This window comes from Lolium perenne, chromosome 7 (genome assembly GCF_019359855.2).
Source record: "Lolium perenne isolate Kyuss_39 chromosome 7, Kyuss_2.0, whole genome shotgun sequence".
In the NCBI taxonomy this organism is placed as follows: domain Eukaryota; kingdom Viridiplantae; phylum Streptophyta; class Magnoliopsida; order Poales; family Poaceae; genus Lolium; species Lolium perenne.
In genome coordinates, this window is record NC_067250.2 from 276,285,893 (window position 1) to 276,308,575 (window position 22,683).

General features: G+C 45.6%; 4 protein-coding genes across 4 annotated transcripts; 2 read left to right on the forward strand and 2 right to left on the reverse strand.

Annotated features, from left to right (window-relative positions):
- Positions 1-5,961: 5,961 nt before the first annotated feature.
- LOC127312600 (flavonoid 3'-monooxygenase CYP75B4) lies at positions 5,962-9,363 on the reverse strand. The gene is made up of 2 exons (XM_051343124.2): positions 7,115-9,363; positions 5,962-6,754 (listed from the first exon to the last, which is right to left on the reverse strand). Exons 1-2 carry the CDS (start codon positions 8,042-8,044, stop codon positions 6,110-6,112), a joined length of 1,575 nt encoding a protein of 524 aa, XP_051199084.1. The 5' UTR covers positions 8,045-9,363; the 3' UTR covers positions 5,962-6,109.
- Positions 9,364-9,632: 269 nt separating this feature from the next.
- LOC127312603 (UPF0496 protein At1g20180) lies at positions 9,633-10,921 on the forward strand. Its single transcript, XM_051343126.2, has 2 exons — positions 9,633-9,767; positions 9,936-10,921. The coding sequence occupies exons 1-2, from the start codon at positions 9,722-9,724 to the stop codon at positions 10,919-10,921; spliced, it is 1,032 nt and encodes a 343-aa protein (XP_051199086.2). The 5' UTR covers positions 9,633-9,721.
- A 1,079-nt stretch (positions 10,922-12,000) lies between these two features.
- Positions 12,001-18,041, reverse strand: LOC127312602 (protein DETOXIFICATION 16-like). The gene is made up of 8 exons (XM_051343125.2): positions 17,702-18,041; positions 16,933-17,477; positions 16,712-16,798; positions 16,390-16,446; positions 16,044-16,282; positions 12,492-12,610; positions 12,323-12,409; positions 12,001-12,251 (listed from the first exon to the last, which is right to left on the reverse strand). The coding sequence occupies exons 1-8, from the start codon at positions 17,963-17,965 to the stop codon at positions 12,189-12,191; spliced, it is 1,461 nt and encodes a 486-aa protein (XP_051199085.1). The 5' UTR covers positions 17,966-18,041; the 3' UTR covers positions 12,001-12,188.
- Positions 14,512-15,557, forward strand: LOC127312604 (UPF0496 protein At1g20180-like). The gene has a single exon (XM_051343127.1). The coding sequence runs from the start codon at positions 14,512-14,514 to the stop codon at positions 15,484-15,486; it is 975 nt and encodes a 324-aa protein (XP_051199087.1). The 3' UTR covers positions 15,487-15,557.
- Positions 18,042-22,683: the final 4,642 nt, after the last annotated feature.

Here is a 22,683-nt window from a genome sequence, read left to right on the forward strand (position 1 = left end):
GACGCCTCCCTACTAGCTTTAATCAAACATGACTGGTGAGAGGAAAAACCGCACGCTGACTGACTTGGTGAATTCTATGTTAGCCTCTGCTGGTTTATCAAAGGCATGGTGGGGAGGCTTTGTTGACTTCATATCATGTCCTGAATAGAGTTCCTAACAAGAATAAAGAGAAACACTTACGAAGAGTGGGTTAGGAGAAAACCATCACTTCCATATTTACGCACATGAGGATGTTTGGCGAACTGTCAAGCAATAAACAAGGAGATGATAAAATTAGATGGATGGCTGAGATGCACAGAGCACATGGATTGCTGACCTGTCTCATTCCCGTCAACCGAAATAACTCCTCAAAACTCATGCGTTAATTATTAGTGCAAGATGATTATTGCTTTCACGAGACGGACGGTATATCATAAAATTTTGCTCCTCCCAAAACAGAGCCATCGATGGCTTTGAGCAAGGTTTTGAATAACGATTTTAAAAAAATCTCGGAGTTGACCAAGGTTTTGAATATCGGTTTGAAAAAAATCTCGGAGGGAACTGAGACTTCTGGTAACCACGGTTACCGGAGATAACTAGTCAAATACCAGATGAAATTCTCAAACAAAATTTAAATCTCAAAATGAAAAATATCTAAATATTTCAAAAATAAGGTTTGGAAGATAAGGAAGTGAATGATTCAGACAAATGAGTCGAGGTTTGGGGTTATAGTGGAGAGGAAACCCATACGGTTTAGGTCAGACTAACCAATCAACTTAAATTTAAACTAAATTCAAATAAACTGATATTTTTTAGCCGATAAGTTCATTTACAAGAGGGGCTGAGAATTTCGGTAACCGGCCGGTAACCTATTTCACCCGGTAACCAAATCCCTGGCTTTTAACTCATGTGACTGCCTAGGCCGGTAATCAACCCAATCGGCTAGATTTCCTGACTGTTAGTTTCTAGCTTACATTAAAGAGCAACAACATCGGCTTGATTGATAGATCTATTTTTCTATCCATAAACGGCCTAGGCAATTGGGTTGATTACCGGCCCCGCCCGCTACTGGCACGGCAATGGCAAAACATGACTTACCTGACGATGGCAAAATAACACATGAGCCCTAAAAAACGACGATGCCGAGCTCAGAAAGCGCAATAGCACGCAGTATGGTCTTCTGCTAGCTAGCAAGCTCTCTAGGGCCTGCCTTGTGTCCATCTTGCAGGACAGGCCATCCAAGTTGAAGAAACATGCAAGCACCCACTACACCATGAACCAGGCAAAGATCGACTTAAGGAGGCAATTTAACAGCAATGGAAAAACATGCAAGGCAATTCTGTTCGGTGACTTACACGGCAATGGAAAAATATGACTTACCTGACGATGGCAAAACAACGCATGAGCCCTAAAAAAAACGACGGTGCCGAGCTCAGAAAGCGCAATAGCGCGCAGTATGGTCTTCTGCTAGCTATAGCAAGCTCTCTAGGACCTGCCTTGTGTCCATCTTGCAGGACAGGCCATCCAAGTTGAAGAAACATGCAAGCAGCTTCAAGGAAAACCAGCTACTACAATGACAAACTGCATGTTACAGCTAGCACAACACTGCAGATACTCCCACCTCCGATACTAGCGTCATCTAAACCCACCTCCGATACTTCCACTGCTAGATGAGCGAGAAGTTGACCATCAACTATGGCATGCAACTCCTCCTCTAAATGGGTGATCACGGACTTGCTCAATACTTTTGGAGTGACTTTTAAATGATCAGACTCCATATGTCTCAAAGCATTAGTTGAAGCACACATTTATTTTTCATTACTAGCTAGCTAGGATAAATCCTAATTTTGTTGAATTAACTATAGTAGTAAAAGGAAGAAAAGATTTAATTGATTTTGCAGTACCTGTCGAGTCAAGGTTGGGGGCTGCCTTTCGACGCATCACCGTCACCAAACTGTCCTCGTATGTGGCAGAGGAACCATCGTTGGCCACCACATGGCGCCCACCGCCACGTGTTGGAGTAGACATAGTACTTTCCACATGACTAATGATAGTATTGGGATATGCTAAATAGGTATACATGTGACGTATAATCTCATATCGGCAAGCCCGGGTGACCCACAAATGATGGTCGGACCTATGGCCTAACCGGGCCGCAGAGTTGTTGATTGTCCAAGGTGAAAATTCCAGCCAGGAGTACGTATCGACTTATATAGGATGGAATACTTGACGTGCACGGCAAGGCCTATCATGTATTAGGATATGACTTTTAGTACCTGGCTAGGACTTTTCCATATAAACCCTAGATCTTAGTGCCTTTATAAGACGGATCCTAGGAGCCTGTTAAGCACGCACTATCTCATCATTGTATGCTGGTATGGAATCTACTATGGCGGAAAAATATGCCAACTTCCTTAGCCGTCGAGAAATCGCATCTGCCGGGCAAAAATCTTTTGGAGGCAGTTTTTGCTCGCGTCGTCTAAAAAATAGGCCTGGTAAGGGGGTCCTTTTTGTAGTGAGAGGAGGTGGAGCTTCCTTTAATCATTTGATCGGTCGCCATGCTTGATCATAGGGGAGTTTCCTTTAAACATGTGATTGACCGGATCGCTTCATCCCTAGGAAGAAAAGATCGCCTCGCCGTCATCGTCCCCTCGTGGCGACATGAGGGACAAATTTGTAGTACATAGCCAGGTCCTCCTGGCGCCTCCCCCCTTGACGGCGTTACTGCCGGCTCCGGCCGTGGCGGTGCGCCCCATTCCCAAAGGGATAGGGGTTCTCCGTCAATATCCCGCGGAGCAAAGGAGATCGGGATCTTGCGCGGTGACCCATGGTGGTCTCTTGGAGATGGCGGCGGTCGTGATCGTGGAGGACGGCGCGGTGGCTGGAGCTGGTGTGGCATGACCCTCTTATCTGCGGTATCCTCTCGATGTCGTGGTTCGGGCTTCGGCGCTTGGCTCAGGAGGCGGTTTTTCCATATGGCGTGATGTGGCAGGGTACGGTGGTGCGGGCGGTGCTTCTGTCGGCGTGGTTCTAGAAGGGGCTTGTGCTCTTTGATATGGTATTCTTCGCGGCGACCCCTAATCTGAGATCAAGAGCCTAGGGCTACTCTGCGCCACGTGGGGGATGCTGGCTAGGTTTGAATAAATGTGGTTGGCCCTAGTGCTCTTCTTCCGCCAAGTCACCGCTCTATTTTAAGTCAGCCTCCTCTATCTGACCGCCAACGAGTTTGTGTCTTCATCTCGGAGATCACCAATATCACGACGGCGTGACGCGAAGCTTCGCATTCTTGTCGGTGTCATGGAACATGTCTAAGTATAGTTTTCTATGATATTGATAGAGATGGAGAAAGTCATGGTGGTTGCGGTCGGAGGTTTTGAAGTCATAGAAGAGGGTGTATTGGTTGCGATAAAGACTATGCTGCACACGCCGGTGTGTTAGGGTTCGGTGACCTACAGATTCATACATACATAATCACATACAAAAATAGTTCCTCCAATTTTATAGAAGCCTAACATCAATATTATTGTCAGATTCGGAAGAGGAATCAACAGATTACCGTTCATCACCACAACAAACAAAAGAATTTTTTTCTTTTCTTAAAGAGCAAAACTCAAACCCTTGTATCAATAGGTTGTAAAATTTAGTAGAGTATGAATTGTCAAAATATGCTATAGCACGATTAACGAAGATATAACGTGCTATTTTAAACCTTGGTCTCTTAGTATATGTATCATTCCATCGTCTTCCCCCGTGTGAAGCAGAACTACGATTTTGGGCCTGTCCCAGTTTGTTGACGAGACACACAATCTTGCCCATCACGACATTAAACGCTAGGTTATGCCAAAAAAAAGGAAATTAAACGCTAGGTTATGCTTAAAAAAAGAGACATTAAACGCTAGGCGACTTTGCCTTTTCTTCTTCCCTGTCTCAAACGCGCGGCGGCCGCCGCCGCTGTTCTCCGCCATCAGCACAGGGCAGCATCAACGATTCCGCCACAGAGAGACTCTCCGGGTTACTCACCTCCACCACCAATGATATGATAATCCGAGAGACTCCTATGCAGCAGGCAATTGCAAGGCTGCAACACAGAAAACAATGCAACGCAGGAAAATGGAAAATAATTAAGTTGCTTTCTGTTCAACATGCTCGAATTGCTAGCTGGTCAGTCTATCTAGGTTTCTTTTTTCCTTGAACAACATGCATAAGTTGGCTACTGGTTTAATTAAGTTGCTTTGCTCAACATGATAAAGTTGGCTACTGAAAGTAATTAACTTTCTTTTTTTTCTCAGTATACTCAGGTTGTGTTTTACAGTATAGCAAGGTTTCTTTGCCTTGAACAACATTCATAAGTTGGCTACTGGTTTATTTAATTTTTCTTGCTCAACATACTTAAGTTGGCTACTTAAAGAAATTAAGTTGCTTTCTGTTCTACATGCTCAAATTTCTAGCTGGTCAGTCTAGCTAGGTTTCTCTAGTTGCTTCACCAACTATATTAAGTTGCACACAAGTATTACCTGCAGGCCGCAGCCGCTGTGTTAGCGCCGGAGAGCCTCGACCCGAAGCTCGTCACAGGTACCTCAAGGACGTGGACTTGCTCATGGCATAGGTGTGCCAAGCGAGCTGTGGTAGACAGTGCACCGTATAGCATTTTAATGACTATAGTCCTGCTTGTCTTGAACCATATCAATCCGATCAGGTAAAGCAGGAAAACTCTACAGATATGTGGTAGTAGGACTAGTACAATAGTAGTTGGCATGCTTTTTGTGGCTGCAATGCATGTTTCTGATGGCTTATTGTCTCCTAACTGGAGCAAATATGTGAAAACTGTGTAGCATCTCGTAATCAGAAACAATGACATCCAAGCTAATGTTTATGGTGTTACCTGACTCCATAACTGGAGCGGTGTCACTTAGGATCTTTCCATTTCACTCACATTCTACCTCAGCTCTCATGATTTATAAGGACATTATTGAGGAAATTGACAAATGCATAAGGCATCCCCAATTAGAGAGCATGTGGTTTGACAAAACAGAACCCTCCTTCATTTAGTCTGGAACTTGGTCTGTAAGCCTAAAATAAAGGAGGTTTGGGACTGATAACTTGCATGTACGGAATGAATGCATGCTCCTCAAAGGCTCAAACACATTCGTAAATTCTTCAATAAGCAGGAGTATCCTTTGGTTCATTTGGTCAGGGTAGCCTACTATGAATCAAACTTGTCCACTGCTAATTACAGTGATTGTTCCTTTTGGTGCAGAGACTGCCTTAACCTGCATCCCAAAGTTAAGGATATGGCTGGTTGCAAGTCTCAAATGGACATCATACCATGATGTGGGAAGGTAAGTAGTCTGATCGTGAACTGACACTTAGACTCCCTCACATGAACTAGCTTGTATCCATCTCTATTAGCAAGGATCTGAGTCAGGATCAGCTTCATAATGTCTTCCATCTCTCATTGTCTGAAGAAGCATGCTCTGAAGTTCAAGCACTGCATCAGCTTCTGGGAGACATTCAGCTCCGCAGTATTCAGGACATTTGGCAGCAAAGGGTGCCAATCCCTGTACTTCCCACGGAAATTTCTATGCCGAGGGGAGCAACCTAGGCACCGGGTGGACCATCAACATATCCAGACGCTGGGTAAGTTGAGCATCTTGTCTTCCCAGCAACAGCCAACGTTCAAGCACATCCGTCCTATTTTTCATATCCTTCTTCAGAAGCAATATTTATACAGGTCTTTATGTTGGTCAGACGTGCCATCTTAACTGTCACTGTCAGAATGGATTGCATTTTCAACGGAGTGTAGTTGAGCCTTTAGAGATGCAGGAAAAACTTCATGGAGAAACTAGCAATGGTTAACCCTGAACAAAAGTAGGATATTGGTTTGCCTCGTCACTTTCATGCGAGATAAACCCTGATTTGTGACAACAAAGTGGGTGATCTAGTTTCCTACATGATGAGATTATTATCGGCCATCCGACGAAATGTATCTTTTATGTCATTCTCTCTTATTGAACTTCTCAGAACAGTATACATCGGAAGTACTACTTTAGTTGTAACAGTGAGACAAACCATCAATAGCAGTACATGGTATAACTGGAGCATGCCCTCCAGCGCAGCAAAGCGTGAGCTTCTATGCAATTTCGTAAGCCGATGGGAGCAACCTAGGCACCGGGTGGGCCATCAATGGCACGGCCCGCTGCAGCAGCAGAGAAAAGGCCTCCTCCATGTTCAACTTATCCGGCATCTGGCCCGCCGGCAGCTCCCAGTCGAACGAGTGCACCAGGGTAGCGGTTGTAACGGTGACCATCCGCAAGCCCCAGCTTAGGCCCGCACATATCCTCCGGCCCGCCCCAAACGGTATCAGCCCGAAATCGCCTCCCTTGAGATCGACATTCTCATGCGACCCTCCTGGGAGGAACCGGGCGGGCCGGTACTCCAGCGGGTCAGGCCATAGGGCTGGGTCACGGGCGATGCCCCACACATTGACCAGTAGCTCAGTGCCCCTTGGGATGTGATAGCCGGCGACCTCACACTCCTCGGAGGCCACTCGGGGAAGTGAGAGCGGCGTCGAAGGATGCAGCCGGAACGTCTCCTTGATGATGGCATTGAAAAACGTGAGTCGTGGCAGGTCAGACTCCGAGACGAGCCTGTCACGGCCCACGACGGCATCTAGCTCCTCCTGGGCCTGCTTCAGTATTTCTGGGTGCCTGATCAGCTCCGTTACTGCCCACTCCACTATACTCGACGTTGTCTCTGTTCCCGCCACAAACAAATTCTGCATATAAGTTGATAAAGATCATTAGAAAAATGGTTTTGTTTAGTCTCAATCGACTAGGATTCTCTTAAGTCTCAATCGACTAGGATTCTCTTAAGTCTCAATCGGTTCAAAAAGCGCCACTTCAGGTTAGTCAAAAACTGCAAACGGATGAAAAAGTGACTAACTGAAGTTGCACTTTTCTGAATCCATTGAAACAGAAGACTGAGGCGTAGACGAACCCAAAAAAGTACATATGTATGTCCCTGAGGGCCTGTAGTGTTCCATATTTTTAAGGTACTAGTTGATGACAACATCAAAGTTATTACCAATGTTCCATATTTTTAAGGTACTAGTTGATGACAACATCAAAGTTATTACCAGTATAAGCGCCTTGACGTCAGTGTCGGTGATCTTGTCCTCCTCGCCGCCGGTGAGCGACTTGTCTTCCTGCACCATCGCAAGCAGCAAGCCCAGCAGGTCCCCCTTACCTTCCTCCACCACGGTCGTCTTGGCTCCGGTCCTCCTCTCGGCGATTATCCTGTTCATCACGTCGTCGAACCGGTGGTGCAGCTTCTTCAGCCTCGCGACGACACCCTGCGGGTCGAGCCACCGGAGGGCCGGCACAAAGTCCCCGACGTTAAGAACCCCGCCCACCTCCATCACCTCCAGCACAATCTCCTTGAAGTCCCTGGCGCCATCGCTTCCGAACACCCGAAGCCCCACCGCTGCCCGAGACAGGCCGTTGGTCGTGCACACGTTCGCCGCCTTGCCAACCGCCACCGCCGCTCTGGCTTTGGCAGCATCCGCGAGGGACCGCACCATGAGCGTGGCCTCCTGTTCCCTGAAACCGCGGAGATCATCGAGCGCACGGGCCGAGAAGATATTGACGGCGCACACCTTGCGCATGGCGCGCCACCGGGGGCCGTAGGGCGCAAACACCACGTCCTGGTAGTTGTACGCCATGTGCTCGCCACCGGAGTTGGGCGGCCGGCTGCTGAACTTGGCGTCGTGGGTGCGGAGGAACTGCTCAGCCACGGCGGCTGACCCAGCCACCACCACCACGGAGCTGCCGAACCGGAGGCTGAGCACGGGCCCATACACCTTTGTCATTTCATGAAGGGTCTGGTGTGTCTTGCCGCCCAGCTGCGGGAGATTCCCCAGCACTGGCCAGCCCCTCGGGCCAGGCGGCAGCGGCGCACGGTGCCCCTTGCCGGCTCGGAAGAAGACATACCATATGGTGGCAGAGATGGCCAGAGTGGAGAGCAGCAGTGGGAGTGGGATGTCCATGCCGGCCAGCTCGCTGCGCATGCACGGCAACTGTTCGATCCGGTGTGCATGTATGTATGCATGGGATATAGGATAAACGGGGGTAGGTGAGATACTGGAAAGGTGACACGTCTCGTCCGACAAGCTCAGACTCAACTTTTCACATACCAAACTCCTATAATATGGTACCTGGCAACTTTCAGTCACCTACTACTCCGTACTACAAGTACACTATGATACACACAAGTTTCGTTTCTCAGGCCGGGTTCAAGTGTCGCCTACTACCACGCTGGACTACTGGAGAAAAATCTAGTATTAAAGGGCTGGCCATCCATAGCATATTAAAAAAATAGCCCGAACCTACTGAATGTTTCCAAAGAGCTAAAATGATAGATCATTTCGCATATGGGGAGAATATCAATGGTGCCGCCATTTGAGGCATACTTTTTTTTTTTGACGATCTGTTTTGAGGCATACTATAAAAGACCAAACCTAATAATGTTTCAGAGGAAAGAGCTACACAAGGGTCTCATGGCCCATGTTGGTACTGCTCAAGGCCCAAAACTGTCAGATGTTTAAGAGGAAAGAGCCCATGTTGGCACTGCACACTGTGCAGGGGCATCCTAGTACCCAAAGATCAATTTATGCAAACAAAAAAAAATCCGAGGATCAATCTGTGGTAGCACATTTCATGCTTGCAGATTGCAAAAGTCACTATTCGGGCATTACAGGTGCTGTATGTCAGAGCTGCCGCGTATGAGGTATATGCATGTGATGTCATGTGGTGAGGTGATGTGATCCACATGTACAAGCTTTGGGTTTGGGACACCGTGTTTGTTGATGTGATGAGACACACATGGTCGTCCTCCTGTGCAAGCAAGAGCAGTGCGTTTCTAATGTGGCAAAATGCCAACACAAACACAGGAAATAAACTAAAAATAGACTGGATCTAATTGGCTGCAGCAAGCAAAGAAAAAGTACAAAGCAACCCTTAGTTTTCCTTCATCTCTTTCCATTTTTGTTAAGTTGACTGCATTGTTGTCCAAATAGTTGACAGCAAGCTGTTACCTTCATTCCTTTCAGGCTTCAGCCTTGCAGCTTTTCCCTACTCGAAAATATTCATTTGATCAGGTAAAATATTCTGCTTATCCACGAGTTTGTTCTAAGATAAGATGTCATGCCCACACTGAACCCAATTCTTTGGTTTTTTTTTTTACTTTTGGTCCTCATGGTGGAATTTTCTGTGAATAAAAAAATGGTGTGTCTTGGTACAGGCAAATAACCATCATACAGGAAGCTACTTCAGGCAACTTGAGCACCTGAAGAACAACTGGATTGCTGCTAGTGTCATGGTAAAAAAGCTTGCACACAATCTAAAGGCTTCCAGTATGTATTGCGGCTGGTAAAGGACAGAGATGAAGATATACATCGTTGGACTTCTACAGTGAGGTGGAGTGCAAGAGTTAGTCATAGAAGAGCACACCGTGGAACTGCCAGGGCCTCAGGATCAGGAGACATGGGCCCTGGTATCCAGAGGTGTGAGGGAGGGGCAAACTTAAGGCTTAAGCTGCACAAAATTTTATCAGTTAAGGTGCTTGTATATAAAGCCTGAGAAGAGGTGCATTTTAAGCCAAGGCAGATGGTAGTGCAATTGCCAATTGCTGCACCTGGATAAGAGGAAAATAGTGCCTGTCTCAAAGGATAAAGAACTTAAAGGAGATGATGGCATTTGGGAGCCTTGAAGAATCAATGTCTGCATCCAAAGGTGAAGATCGAACATTTTTAAATGTCCTTGTTTTCTATATTCTTTGACCATTCATACCATATTTCATTTGGGCCGCTTTTAAAGTTTCTCTTTCCAAAACAAATTGATGACATGCAGTTCTGTTATACTTAGGGTTTGCACACTGAAAATTTGTGCCTTTTGTAGCAGGTATGGAAATGCCGGTGGGCATGCAAGATGGCCTGAACATAGATGAAAAGTATGCCAAAATGCTGCGCACAGAGTCCAACATGCTCTTTTTATCTAACAAGGATGAAACTGAAGCCCTTCTTCAGCCTCAACAAGATATCATCCTTCCGATGCTTCACAATATGATGCAGAAAATAAATTCTAGTGAAATTGAGCTTGCAATGGCTGGTTACTTTGATGCCAGTGCTGAGGCCTCAAAGATCTGCAAGCAGCTACTGAGGAACATCAAGAACACCCAAAGCAACTACCAATCAATGGAAAGCTTCCTTGCAAGCATTTTGGGATGTACCACTGCCACTAGTAGTACTTCCCTTGCACTGGAAACGTTCCCTGTTAGAGGCAACCCTTTCAGCACAACCACAAGAAGCAATTTCAGACAGATTCATGACAAGTACTCCTCCGTACTCCAGACCATCAAATCAAGCCACAAGAAAGTAGCAAGGAAGCTCAAGATAGTGAAAACAATCAAGAAACTTTCAAGGACTTGCCTTATCATGGCATGTGGTGTGGTTGCCATCGCCACTGCAGCACACCTGATGTTCTTTAGCCCTCTTTTTGGGTCTGCGCTCATGGGGCTCTGCCCTATGGCACTGAAGAGGAGGATCACAAGGCTGAAACGATCCAAGACAAAGTCTTTGCAGCGGTTGCAGGAGCAACTCGATACTGCCGCGAAGGGCACATACGTTCTTGGTAGGGACTTCGACACGGTGAGCCACCTCGCAGCGCGCCTTTCTGATGGTATTGAGCGGGATAATTCAATGGCGATGTATTGCAAGGGGATGGTGGATGAGAAGTTTCCAGTGCATGATATGGTGATGGAGCTGAGGAGGAGTTGCTGTAACTCTAGGAGACTGGCTGAGGAGCTAGAAGAGCACGTGGGCCTGTGCCTTGCTACAATCAATAGGGCTAGAGTTTTGGTGATCGAAGAGATCTCCAAGCAAGCATGAAAGCAGCTCTCAGTTTGTATAGTATCCACATTCATGTTTACGAGTACTTCACAGATGTTTTTTTTAGATTGTGCTAGGAATTTGTAGATCAATACATTAAGATAAAAAATAGGGCAAATACTACTTCGACAAAAAAAAGAAAATGAAGGAAAAATATACAAACTGGCAACGAGAAGCATGGTTCTGCTTTGCTGCGCAGGCTCGGCCAAGTGTTCGATCGAGTGTGCATGTATGTATGCATGGGGTTCAGGATGAATGGGGGTAGGTAGATACTGGATAGGTGACATGTCTCGTCCGGCAAAGCTCAGCCGCAACATCTAACAAATACCAACTCCTATATAATATGGTACCTTGCAAGTTTCAGTTACCTACTAGGCTACTACTCCCTACTACACTATCATATATATACTCATTCCGATATGGAAATTATTTCCGAAGGGAGGTTGTACATGTTTCATTCTCAGGGTTTAAGTGTCGCCTAGTACTTATACTGGACTTCTGGAGCAGTAAGTGATGAAACTATGTACGGGAATGTGCTTTCGTATTTCGTTCGCAGAGATAGGCTATTTAGGGCTTCCTTGCCTCCCGTCGGCCGTCGCCAATCTGACTCGCCTCTTGTGGCCTTAGGGTCATGGAGGCGCGGTGGATCCTGATCCTTGTGGATGGGAGGTCTCCATTTTTTATGCTTTCCTTACACTCCTTAGGCTTTGTGTCCTACTCAAAAAAGGTGTGACGGTGGCGGCTCCATGGAGATGGAATAAAGTCCTGCCCATCTTGCCCCCGTCCCGGCGGTGCGTCTAGAATCGCCGGAGGGCGTGTGTCTCCTGTCGATGTACCTTCTGATCTGCGCTTCTCTTCATCGACGACGATTACTTCTCTCGTGATTGGTCTTTTGGGGCGTTAGCACGACGACTTCCCGTTAGTCTACTTCAATAAGCTCTATTACGAGACTCCACTGAGGGAGAGGCTAGGACGGTGGCGCGTCTTCGGCTCATTCGAGTGCTTGTTGTCGTTGCTAGGTGGTCCAAGGACCTGCTTGTAATTTATATTACTTTTAGGTTTTCGTACTGCCATTGATGAGTATGAATAGATCGGTGGATTTTCGCAAAAAAAAAAAAGTGTTGATGGTATCATACATGCATGAAAAAGGGCTAAAACTGATCAATCACTTGATCATAGCAAATTTACATCGGATAGATATGAAAAAGTATAAGATAGATAGAGCATCTACCTAGCTTATTGGCGTCATAACAAGAAACTATGGCATTCAAGCCAACGCTACCCTGCCATCCGATTCCTGAACTCTAGTCCTAGCCCATGTTATTTCAGCCTACAACAGAAACAAAAGATCAGATCTATATACCGTCTAATTTAATCAATAGAGAGCACGAATATACATACCTCTTTATCCCAATTGGTACGAAGCATCATCACAAGCAGAGCTAATATTTGCACTACCATTGCACATATAATCCCCAACCAAAGCCCCTGCCACAAACAAAGGCGACTCACACTAGAAACCAGGCACAATATATCCTACCAGACCTGCACAAAAGATGGTAGAACTTACCTTGCCACCGATCTTCAGAACAAATGCAAAGATAACAGCTGAAGGGATGCCAACAGCATAGTAAGCACACAGGTTGATGAAGGAGCATACTTTCTGCCATCCAACCCCTCTAGCAGCACCTTAAGAGCAATAAACAGATAAAGTCAGCAAAATCTACCAGGGATTGGTAGGATAGATCGTTTCTCATACGAGGAAAATCTAATATTAAAGAGCTGGACATTTAAAGCATATTAAAAAAAGCCCAAATCTACTAATGTTTCCAAAGAGCCACAAGGATAGATAATTTCCCATGTAATATAATATGTTGCCATTTGAAGCATACTATAAAAGACCAGACCTAATAATGTTTAAGAGGAAAGAGCTACACAGGGGTCCATGGCCCATGCTGGCACTGCTCAAGGCCCAGACTGTCGGATGTTTGAGAGGAAAGAGGCCATGTTTGTACTGTGCACTGGCAGAACTGTGCAGGAGACCCTACTAAATGAGGATCAATTTGTGCAAAAGAAAAACCCGAGGATCAATTTGTTATTTGCGATAGCACATTTCATGCTTGCAGATTCCAAAAGTCACTATTCAGGCATTACATGTGCTGAAAAAAAAGCTCATGTCAGAGCTGCCGCGTATGAGGTATATACGTGTGATGTCATGTGGCGAGGTGATGTGATCCACATGTACAAGCTTTGTGATTGGGATAATGACCCACATGTACAAGCTTTGTGTTTGGGATACCGTGTTTTTTTTTTTGAGAACTGGATACCGTGTTCATTGATGTGACCAGACACAAAAGCCAGGTCGTCCTCCTGTGCAAGCAAGAGCAGTGCATGTCTAATTGGCAAGGTTCCAAACGACAGGAAATTAAAAAAGACTGGAATATAATTGGTTGCAGCAAAGCAAAGAAAAGTATACAGCAGCCCTTAATTTTCCTTCTTAGTTTCGGGTGTACAGCTAGAATTTTATTTCAGATTCTTTTTGACATTAAATAGGTTTTTTGAATGATGGGTGCATCTACACCTATGAGCCAAAATGCATTTCCCCCCTTAGTTTTCTTCTTATATTTACATTTTTACTATATTCACTACATCCTGAACCAAATAGTTTACAGCAAAGCTGATACCTTCACTCTCTTTAACTCTGCTACTTTTACTCCTTTAAAACATAAATTTGATCTGTTAAAAAAATTTAAACTCGGATCCACCAGAATGTTTCTTTGCAAAACTACATGTTCCAAAATGTTATTGCATGCCCATACTGACCCAATTCTTTTGTTTTCACTTTTCACTTTTAACCCTCGTGGACGGATTTTCTGAAGATGTTGCATACACATATGAAAAAAACACCTGTGTTTTGGTGCAGGCAAGTAAACCATAATAAAGGAAGCTACTTCAGGCAACTTGAGCACCTGAAGCACAAACTGATTGCTGCTAGTGTCTCAGTGGCTTACAGCAGCAACAACACCAAGAAAGCTTGCACACAATCTAAAGGGTTCTAGTATGTATGGCGGCTGGTAAAGGACAGAGATGAAGATATACCCCGTTGGACTGCTACAGTTATGTGGAGTGCAAGAGGTAGTCATACAATAATATATCGTGGAACAGCCACGGCCTCAGGATCAGGAGATATGGGCCCTGATATCCAGGGAGTGGCAAACTTAAGTCTTAAGCTGCAGAAGTTTGGGAAACCCTTTTAAGCCTGAGCAGAGGTACATTTTAAGCCAAGGCAGGTGGTACTGCAATTGCCAATTGGTGAAGCTGGATAAAAGAAAAAACAGTGCATGTCTCAAAGGATAAAGAACTTGAAGAAGATGATTACATTTGGAGGCCTTGAAGAACCAATTTTCTCGTCTGCATCCAAAGGTGAACATCAAACTTTTTAAATGCCCTTTTTTCTATATTCTTAGACCATGCATACCATATTTCAGTTGACAGCTTTTGAGGTTTCACTTTCCAAAACAAATCAATGACATGCGGTTCTGTTATATTTAAGGTTTGCACACTGAAAATTTGTGTGTTCTGTAGCAGGTATGGAAATGCCTGTGGGCATGCAAGATGGCCTGAATATAGAGGAAAAGTATGTCAACATGCTGCGCACAGAGTCTAACATGCGCTTTTTAACAAACAAGGAAGAAATTGAAGCCCTTCAGCAAGATATCATCCTTCCAATGCTTGACAACATGCTGCAGAAAATAAAATCTACTGAGATTGAGCTCGCGATGGCTGGTTACTTTGATGCTAGTGCTGAGGCTTCAGAGATCTGCAAGCAGCTACTGAGGAACATCAAGAACACCCAAAGCAACTACCAATCAATGGACAGCTTCCTAGCAAGCATTTTGGGATGTACTACTGCCACTAGTAGTACTTCCCTTGGAATAGAAACGTTTACTGTTAGAAGCAACCCTTTCAGCACCACCACCAGAAGCAATTTCAGACAGGTTCATGACAAGTACTCCTCTGTGCTCCAGACCATCAAATCAAGCCACAAGAAAGTGGCAAAGGATCTCAAGATAGTGAAAACAATCAAGAAGATTTCAAGGACTTGCCTTATCATGGCCTGTGGTGTGGTTGCCATCAGCTCAGCAGCACACCTAATGTTATTTAGCCTTCTTGTTGGGTCTGCAATCATGGGGATCTGTCCCATGGCACTCAAGAAGAGGATCACAAGGCTGAAACGCTCCAAGACAAAGTCTTTGCAGCGGTTGCAGGAACAACTCGATACTGCTGCGAAGGGCACATACGTTCTTGGTAGGGACTTCGACACGGTGAGCCACCTCGCGGTGCGCCTCTCTGACGGTATTGAGCGGGAGAATTCAATGGCGATGTATTGCAAGGGGATGGTGGGTGAGAAGATTCCAGTGCATGAGATGGTGATGGAGCTGAGGAGGAGTTGTTGTAACTCTAGGAGACTGGCCGAAGAGCTAGAAGAGCATGTGGGCATTTGCCTTGCTACAATCAATAGGGCTAGAGTTTTGGTGATTGAAGAGATATCCAAGCAAGTATGAATACAGCTGCCAGATTGTATAGTGTGGACATTCATGTTTAGGAGTACTTCACAGATGTATTTTTAGATTGTGCTAGGAATTTGTACATCAATACATTAATATAAAAATTAGGACAACTGCGGTTTCGACAAAAGAAAGAGAAAAAAAAAGCTACCAGTTGGTGAGAGTTTGAGCAAAACTAGAAATATCAACTGCTATTTTCTTGTGTGATTATTTTAAGATGCTTCTTCTACTATCACTGTATATATGAAAACAATCTGAGATTATTCATGAATAGTACATGCAGTTAAAATAAACTTCTACCTATCCTCAAAAGGAGCACGTTTCAAAATCCTTGTTAGTAACTTATGGTCCGAAAGTTAATATTGATTAATAGTTAAAGTTCAGTCTGATGGCTACTACTCAAAGGGAACATGATTGGCGCAAACCAAACAGCATTAACATTGACAGAAAATGTATTAAGCAACTATGAAATATGATATTCAGTTTACACAAAAAATTAATATTAGTATAGTAGACACAAAAATTAATATTAGGATGTGTTTTCTACGTCATACCTGATAGTGTGCATTGTAGTCCATCCATGAAGTTAGAAGTAGCAAGAATTGGCATCATTATGGATACATACTTAGCCACCTCTTCTTCATTGCTGTACAAGTAACCCCAGACATCTCGTACACAAATTGTGATGATAGCTACAAGAAGGCCTTCTACTAGGCACATAATTCCTGAAATAAGAATCGATAGCCGTGCAGCTTGTGGATTCCCCGCGCCTAATTCATTGGACACTCTAATACTGCGTAGAATCATTAATCATGAACTGAAACGGGTTAGGTACAAGTTTGAGATGTGTCTCAGAAAATGAAAGGAAATGGGTGCGATTCTGAAATATGTGTTCCTGACCTTATCGCACTGCTGAGACCACTTGGAATTGTATAAACCATCCACATTGTGTTTAGGCTAGAAAAATGAAGCATGGTTAGTTCACATAAGCAAGCATCTGAAAGCATAATATGCCAAGCTAGCCAACTACTTGTTCATGATAGTTTTGAGAAATAGAAAAGGGAAGGTGTGTCACACAGTGCTACTGGCAGGTGATTTGAGTGTAACAGGTAACTAGTCTTGTTATAGAGCAACAATGCTGGAGCTACCAGAATTCATCTTCTTATTAGTAATTCTGAGTACTGTAATGCATGAGGGCATTTTTGTAGTTCAGTTTCTTTACCTGATGGATAAAATTGAAGTTTCCAGTTTTGGATTTGGTAGAAAACCTGCAAGGAGAACCACCATCTCAAATGCCCAGTACTCCAAGCTGAACTATGTTGCGAGTCAAACAACGTCCATGAAGAAAGAAGGTGGTAAACCACGCATCACTTTTCGCCCAATTGTAAAGACATGCTTATTGCCGAAATACTCATTAGCAAGACATTGTTCTATTAAGATTACCAGGTCATAAATGTAGATGGAATGGCCAGACTCAAATACATGCTGACATCCTTTAGCACCGCCCTTGACCATCCATGCCAGCTCCTTCCGCCAGCTTCAGAGAATTTCACATACATCCCCAGCAATACCACATTGAACCAGTAAGACACTGAGGTCGCCAGAGCCGCACCTCTGTTGGCAAGACCGGAATTCTGAACAAGGAACCAGCACAGCAGAATGTGGAACATCAGGGTCACTCCAGAACAAACTACCAGCGGGTGGACAATGTTTTGAGCCTGCAGGAACTTCGTAAGGCACTGAAGCAAGCCGTACGCGAAAAGACCAGGGATCAACAGCCGGGTGTAGACTCCAGCTTCGTACGATATCTCTGGGTTCTGACCCAGAGCAACGAGGATCTGGCCAGTGAAGGCCAAAACGAAGGCTAGAGGAACACTTGCAAGCATGAGAACGAAGATAGCCCTCTGGGCATGTGTCCCCAGCATATGGTACTGTTTTGCCCCGTATGATTGCCCACACAGTGTGTCCAGCGCGCTCCCCATCCCCAGCTGGCGCGTTGTGATGGAACAAACAGGCAGGGTTATTATCAGTAAGTTTACTTGCAATTTGTTGTAGTAGGCATCACCTAGTAGAGCATTAGAAAAAAGTGCTTGTAAAGAGGACATGATGTTGTTACTTTGTGCTGATTTTGCTAAAAAGTGGCTTGGAAACGAGTAGCTCCTAGGTGATTCATGCTTCACAATCAGGAGCGGTACCACGAGACGAGGCTTACCAGGACGCTGAAGCCGGTGACGTTGGCGAAGGAGGAGGCGACGGAGGCGCCGGAGAGGGAGAGCTCGCCGAGGTGGCCGGCGAACATGACGGAGACTACTTGCAGGCTGTACTGCAGCAGGCTGCACGCGACCAGAGGCGCAGCGAGCGCCACCTGCCGCCGCACCTCGTCGCGCGCCGTCGGTGGCGCCGGCGTGGAGGCGCGGGGCGAGAGGAGGGGCGAGGACGCCGCCATGGCTTCCGGCGCGTCGCCTCGTTCGCCCATTTCCACACAAGCTGGCCCTGGCCGTTGACGAACCTCAAGGGAAGGAAGGGGGGACGCTGGCCGTTGCTGTCGCGGTGAGGCGCGGCGGCGCAGGTGAAAGGGGCACGAGAAATATGGGCCACGGCAGAGTTTCAAGGCCCAGTTTAGTAGTGTTGGGCTAAGTTGGGTTAGGACTTAGCCCAAAACCTTTTATGTAGTACTATTGCACAGAGGCCTATAGTACTACTACCCTGACCTGGGTAACTGGGTTAAAAATAAGAAAATAATCTTTCAAAAAAATACGAAAATAATGTCTTTTTGAGTATACTTGTTGGAATCTGTCTCCAATGTTTGTGCATCGGGTGTAATGGAGTGCCATGTGATAAAATGCAAGTGTTGTTTCGATGTTGGTCTCTTCGTCACCACCATCATCGATAGATGCATGTCCATGAAAATCGTTATCAATGTTGGAAGCCCGGAAGTCATCTTGTACATCGACACGCTCTAGAGCTCTACAAAGAGGCATCCTAGAGCCTTCTCAAGAGGTCAATCTAACAACTTAGGCATATTGAACTTCTCATGAATTCCCAGAGGCAGCGAAATCACCAAGACCATCTTGGGTTTGCCAGCAAGGACCCTCTTAAGACTCCGGTTCTCCTCGAAATCGGATTTCACCCCCACTTTATAAATAAAGTAATCAGAATCTATACAAAGTTCGTGATCAAGTCATAAAGAAAAAAATAGTACGCTAGAGCAAGAACACAAACATGCCCAAACTAAAAGAACAAAAGCGGTACGTCCCATGGGCGAGAAGTGGTAGCTCATCAACTGAACAAAGTGGAAAGACGTTGCGTTGCCTCAAGCAAATCTTTTTTGAACAGGGATCGGCCTAGAAAGGCCGAGAGAGATCATTCATTAAAAGCGGTGGAGTTACAGTACATGAGGAAGACCCTGTAAAGATTGAAAATTACAACCAGGTCCTGTAAATATGCACTAAGGACCCCAGATCTGTAGATGAAACGCGATCCGGTCCAACTCCATCTCCAACACGCTCCAGCTTCCAACCATGAACAACCATGGCGACACCGGGGACAGAACCACTTGGGTCGCCATAGCGGGAGTCAATCATGGCGGAGCAGAATAGCCTCCATAGACGGAGGCTTTTGGTGACCTTGAGCTGGCCTTCCAGCGCCAGCAGCCAAGGAGGGAGTGGCCGCCCTTCGGCCTGAAAATTCGACGGCAGAAACACCGTCGAGGATGCACTCCCAGGAGCCTCGTCATCAAGAAGAAGTTCCTTCGCTGAAGAACTCGACGCAGGACTCCGATCTTCCCCGTTCTCTCCAGATCCTGCCAGATCTAGATAGATCTTAGGATGATCTGTTCCTTCCGCCTCCATGGTGGCAAGAACAGGGTCAGATCTATCCAGATCTTGCAGCTCTGAAGCACCTTCGGGCTTATTCTTCAAGGAGGGCGAGGGGACGCTGCTGCTCACCTCCGGCTCTGCCCATCGGAGCTCCGCGAGTAGAAACCTCACCACCACCGACCACCGAGCACCGCCCACGAGTGCTGGCCGCCAGATCTCCATCGGCATAGCGCCAGACTCCACAAAGGGAACAACAACTACATGTACACTACTATGTACAGAGGGGGCCCGGCCTCCCCTCTCCCAGTCACTCCGGCCGGCGAGGCCGCCGGAGGAGAGGGAGAGGGGAGCCGGCGGAGAGAAGAAGACTCTCAAGGCTACTGTTCAGCTGTGAGAGCTAGGAGGGGGGAAATGTGCCTATGCTATGGGACGATCCTCAAGCAAATCTCGACTAGGGTTCTATCCCATGGAAACAAAGCTTTATGTTTTGTTTTAGTGTTCATGTTTGTGTGTTACTGTTTGGTGATTTGTTGCTGCATGGTGCCATTTACTATTTAGCCAATAGCTTGCATTATCCGATATTCACTTTCGGTGTTTTACTTGTCACTTAATTCCCTGATAGTTCACCCATATGGTTTGGTATGCTATATTTGGATGGTAGACTCGAAATGAGCACTATTTTGAATCAGCGAAGCCAAAAAAAGGTAGGGTGTTGAATGATCAACTTACAAGCATCAGATAACAAGAAAAAATAAAATTACATAAAAAAACACAACCTGAGTTTCAAGGCATCCATGTATTGGGACAGCTAGAGCATTGGTAAGGAAATGTTGCGAACCACGCACCGAATAAAGTTTTTTTTCCTTAGTCAAGTCTCGGCTCGTAGTAGTCATTGTGCCATACACCTCCACCTCCAAAGAACACACGTAGCTTCTCACCCTAATTCCAAGGGTGTTGTACCGTCAGAAGGCTCAACAGCTCTCCCTAGAGCACATATGCACACATGGACGATTTTCCAAGGAACGGGACAACAAACATGATGAGGACATCCCATCTATTGATACAATCGATGTACCTACAGCCACACAAATACAAGTACCAATCACTCGAGCTCGTGCCAAACAACTTAACTATCAGGTACTTTCGTTTCTTGGAACTATTCCTCACATACATGAGAATATGATGCTGCCTAAATCAGATATGTTCGTTACTCTTAGGAATGATGGACCAAGCATGGATGAGGATGACAAGCATTGGAGCATGATTACAAATGGAGGAGATGGCAGCGAAACATTTAAGGATTGAAGATGACGCCGCAAGTGGAAATTTCACAACTTTGAAGCCACCATAAGAAGAGATGAAGACATGCACTTCATAATTTCGTCCATAGCATAATATGGTGCTACGTCACCTTTAGTTTTGGGCCAGGCCCATGTCATTTTCGCAGGAATTAAGTCAGCCACTTTTTAGAGTCTGTATTGAAGGGGGAAATGCCTTCTAGGGTTTGGTTCGGAAACCATACGTGTATGGCTGGCCGAAACCCCACCTTTTCCTCCTTTCAATGTAGGATAACGTTGCATAGAAAACAAAAAATTTCCTACCGCGAACACGCAATCCAAGCCAAGATGCAATCTAGAAGACGGTAGCAACGAGGGGGTATCGAGTCTCACCCTTGAAGAGATTCCAAAGCCTACAAGATGAGGCTCTTGTTGCTGCGGTAGACGATCACTTGCCGCTTGCAAAAGCGCGTAGAAGATCTTGATCACGATCGGTTCCGGCGCCACGAACGGGCAGCACCTCCGTACTCGGTCACACGTTCGGTTGTTGATGAAGACGACGTCCACCTCCCCGTTCCAGCGGGCAGCGGAAGTAGTAGCTCCTCTTGAATCCGACAGCACGACGGCGTGGTGTCGGTGGTGGTGGAGAAATCCGGCGGAGCTTCGCTTAAGCGTGCGGGATATGGTGGAGGAAAGAGAGACCGCTAGGGTTTGGGGAGAGGGGTGCCGGCTAGGGCACCCTTGAGGGGTGCGGCCATGGTGGTGGCTTGAGTGGCCGGCCAGCCCCTCTCTCCCCCTCTTTATATAGGTGGAAGCCCCAAGGCTTAGGTCAAAGAGTCCGAATAAGACCCCAACCAAAACCTTCCAAGTGTCCAAACCTAGGGGGAGTGGGACTCCCCCCTTTCCTTGGTGGGGTGGCCGGCCACCATGGTGGGGAGTCCACTTGGGACTCCTCCTCCCTTAGGTTGGCCGGCCAAGGTGGGTGGAGTCCCTTTGGGACTCCACCTTCCATCCTTATTTCTTCCGGACTTTTCTAGAACCTTCCGTAGAACCTTCCGGATCATTTTAATTCACATAAAATGACTTCCCATATATGAATCTTATTCTCCGACCATTCCTAACTCCTCGTGATGTCCGGGATCTCATCCGGGACTCCGAACAAATATTCGAACTCCATTCCATATTCAAGTACTACCATTTCAACATCCAACTTTAAGTGTGTCACCCTACGGTTCGTGAACTATGCGGACATGGTTGAGTACTCACTCTGACCAATAACCAATAGCGGGATCCTGGAGATCCATAATGGCTCCCACATATTCAACGATGACTTTAGTGATCGAATGAACCATTCACATACTATACCAATTCCCTTTGTCTCGCGATATTTTACTTGTCCGAGGTTTGATCTTCGGTATCACTCTATACCTTGTTCAACCTCGTTTCCTGACAAGTACTCTTTACTCGTACCGTGGTATGTGGTCTCTTATGAACTCATTCATATGCTTGCAAGACATTAGACGACATTCCACCGAGAGGGCCCAGAGTATATCTATCCGTCATCGGGATGGACAAATCCCACTGTTGATCCATATGCCTCAACTCATACTTTCCGGATACTTAATCCCACCTTTATAACCACCCATTTACGCAGTGGCGTTTGGTGTGATCAAAGTACCTTTCCGGTATAAGTGATTTATATGATCTCATGGTCATAAGGACTAGGTAACTATGTATCGAAAGCTTATAGCAAATAACTTAATGACGAGATCTTATGCTACGCTTAATTGGGTGTGTCCATTACATCATTCATATAATGATATAACCTTGTTATTAATAACATCCAATGTTCATGATTATGAAACTAATCATCCATTAATCAACAAGCTAGTTTAAGAGGCATACTAGGGACTTCTTGTTGTCTACATATCACACATGTACTAATGTTTCGGTTAATACAATTATAGCATGATATATAAACATTTATCATAAACATAAAGATATAAATAATAACCACTTTATTATTGCCTCTAGGGCATATCTCCTTCAGTCTCCCACTTGCACTAGAGTCAATAATCTAGTTTACATTTGTAAAGATA

Excerpts from the sequence above, each read along its gene's own strand:
- LOC127312600 (XM_051343124.2), bottom strand. The coding sequence starts at position 8,044 with ATGCGCAGCGAGCTGGCCGGCATGGACATCCCACTCCCACTGCTGCTC. Across the intron at positions 6,755-7,114 it reads ACGTCAAGGCGCTTATACTG|AATTTGTTTGTGGCGGGAAC; the intron begins GTAATAACTTTG and ends ACTTATATGCAG.
- LOC127312603 (XM_051343126.2), top strand. The coding sequence starts at position 9,722 with ATGATGGCATTTGGGAGCCTTGAAGAATCAATGTCTGCATCCAAAG. Across the intron at positions 9,768-9,935 it reads ATCAATGTCTGCATCCAAAG|GTATGGAAATGCCGGTGGGC; the intron begins GTGAAGATCGAA and ends CTTTTGTAGCAG.
- LOC127312604 (XM_051343127.1), top strand. The coding sequence starts at position 14,512 with ATGGAAATGCCTGTGGGCATGCAAGATGGCCTGAATATAGAGGAAAAG.
- LOC127312602 (XM_051343125.2), bottom strand. The coding sequence starts at position 17,965 with ATGGGCGAACGAGGCGACGCGCCGGAAGCCATGGCGGCGTCCTCGCCC. Across the intron at positions 16,283-16,389 it reads GGTCTCAGCAGTGCGATAAG|TATTAGAGTGTCCAATGAAT; the intron begins GTCAGGAACACA and ends GATTCTACGCAG. Across the intron at positions 12,410-12,491 it reads TTCTGAAGATCGGTGGCAAG|GGGCTTTGGTTGGGGATTAT; the intron begins GTAAGTTCTACC and ends TGTTTGTGGCAG.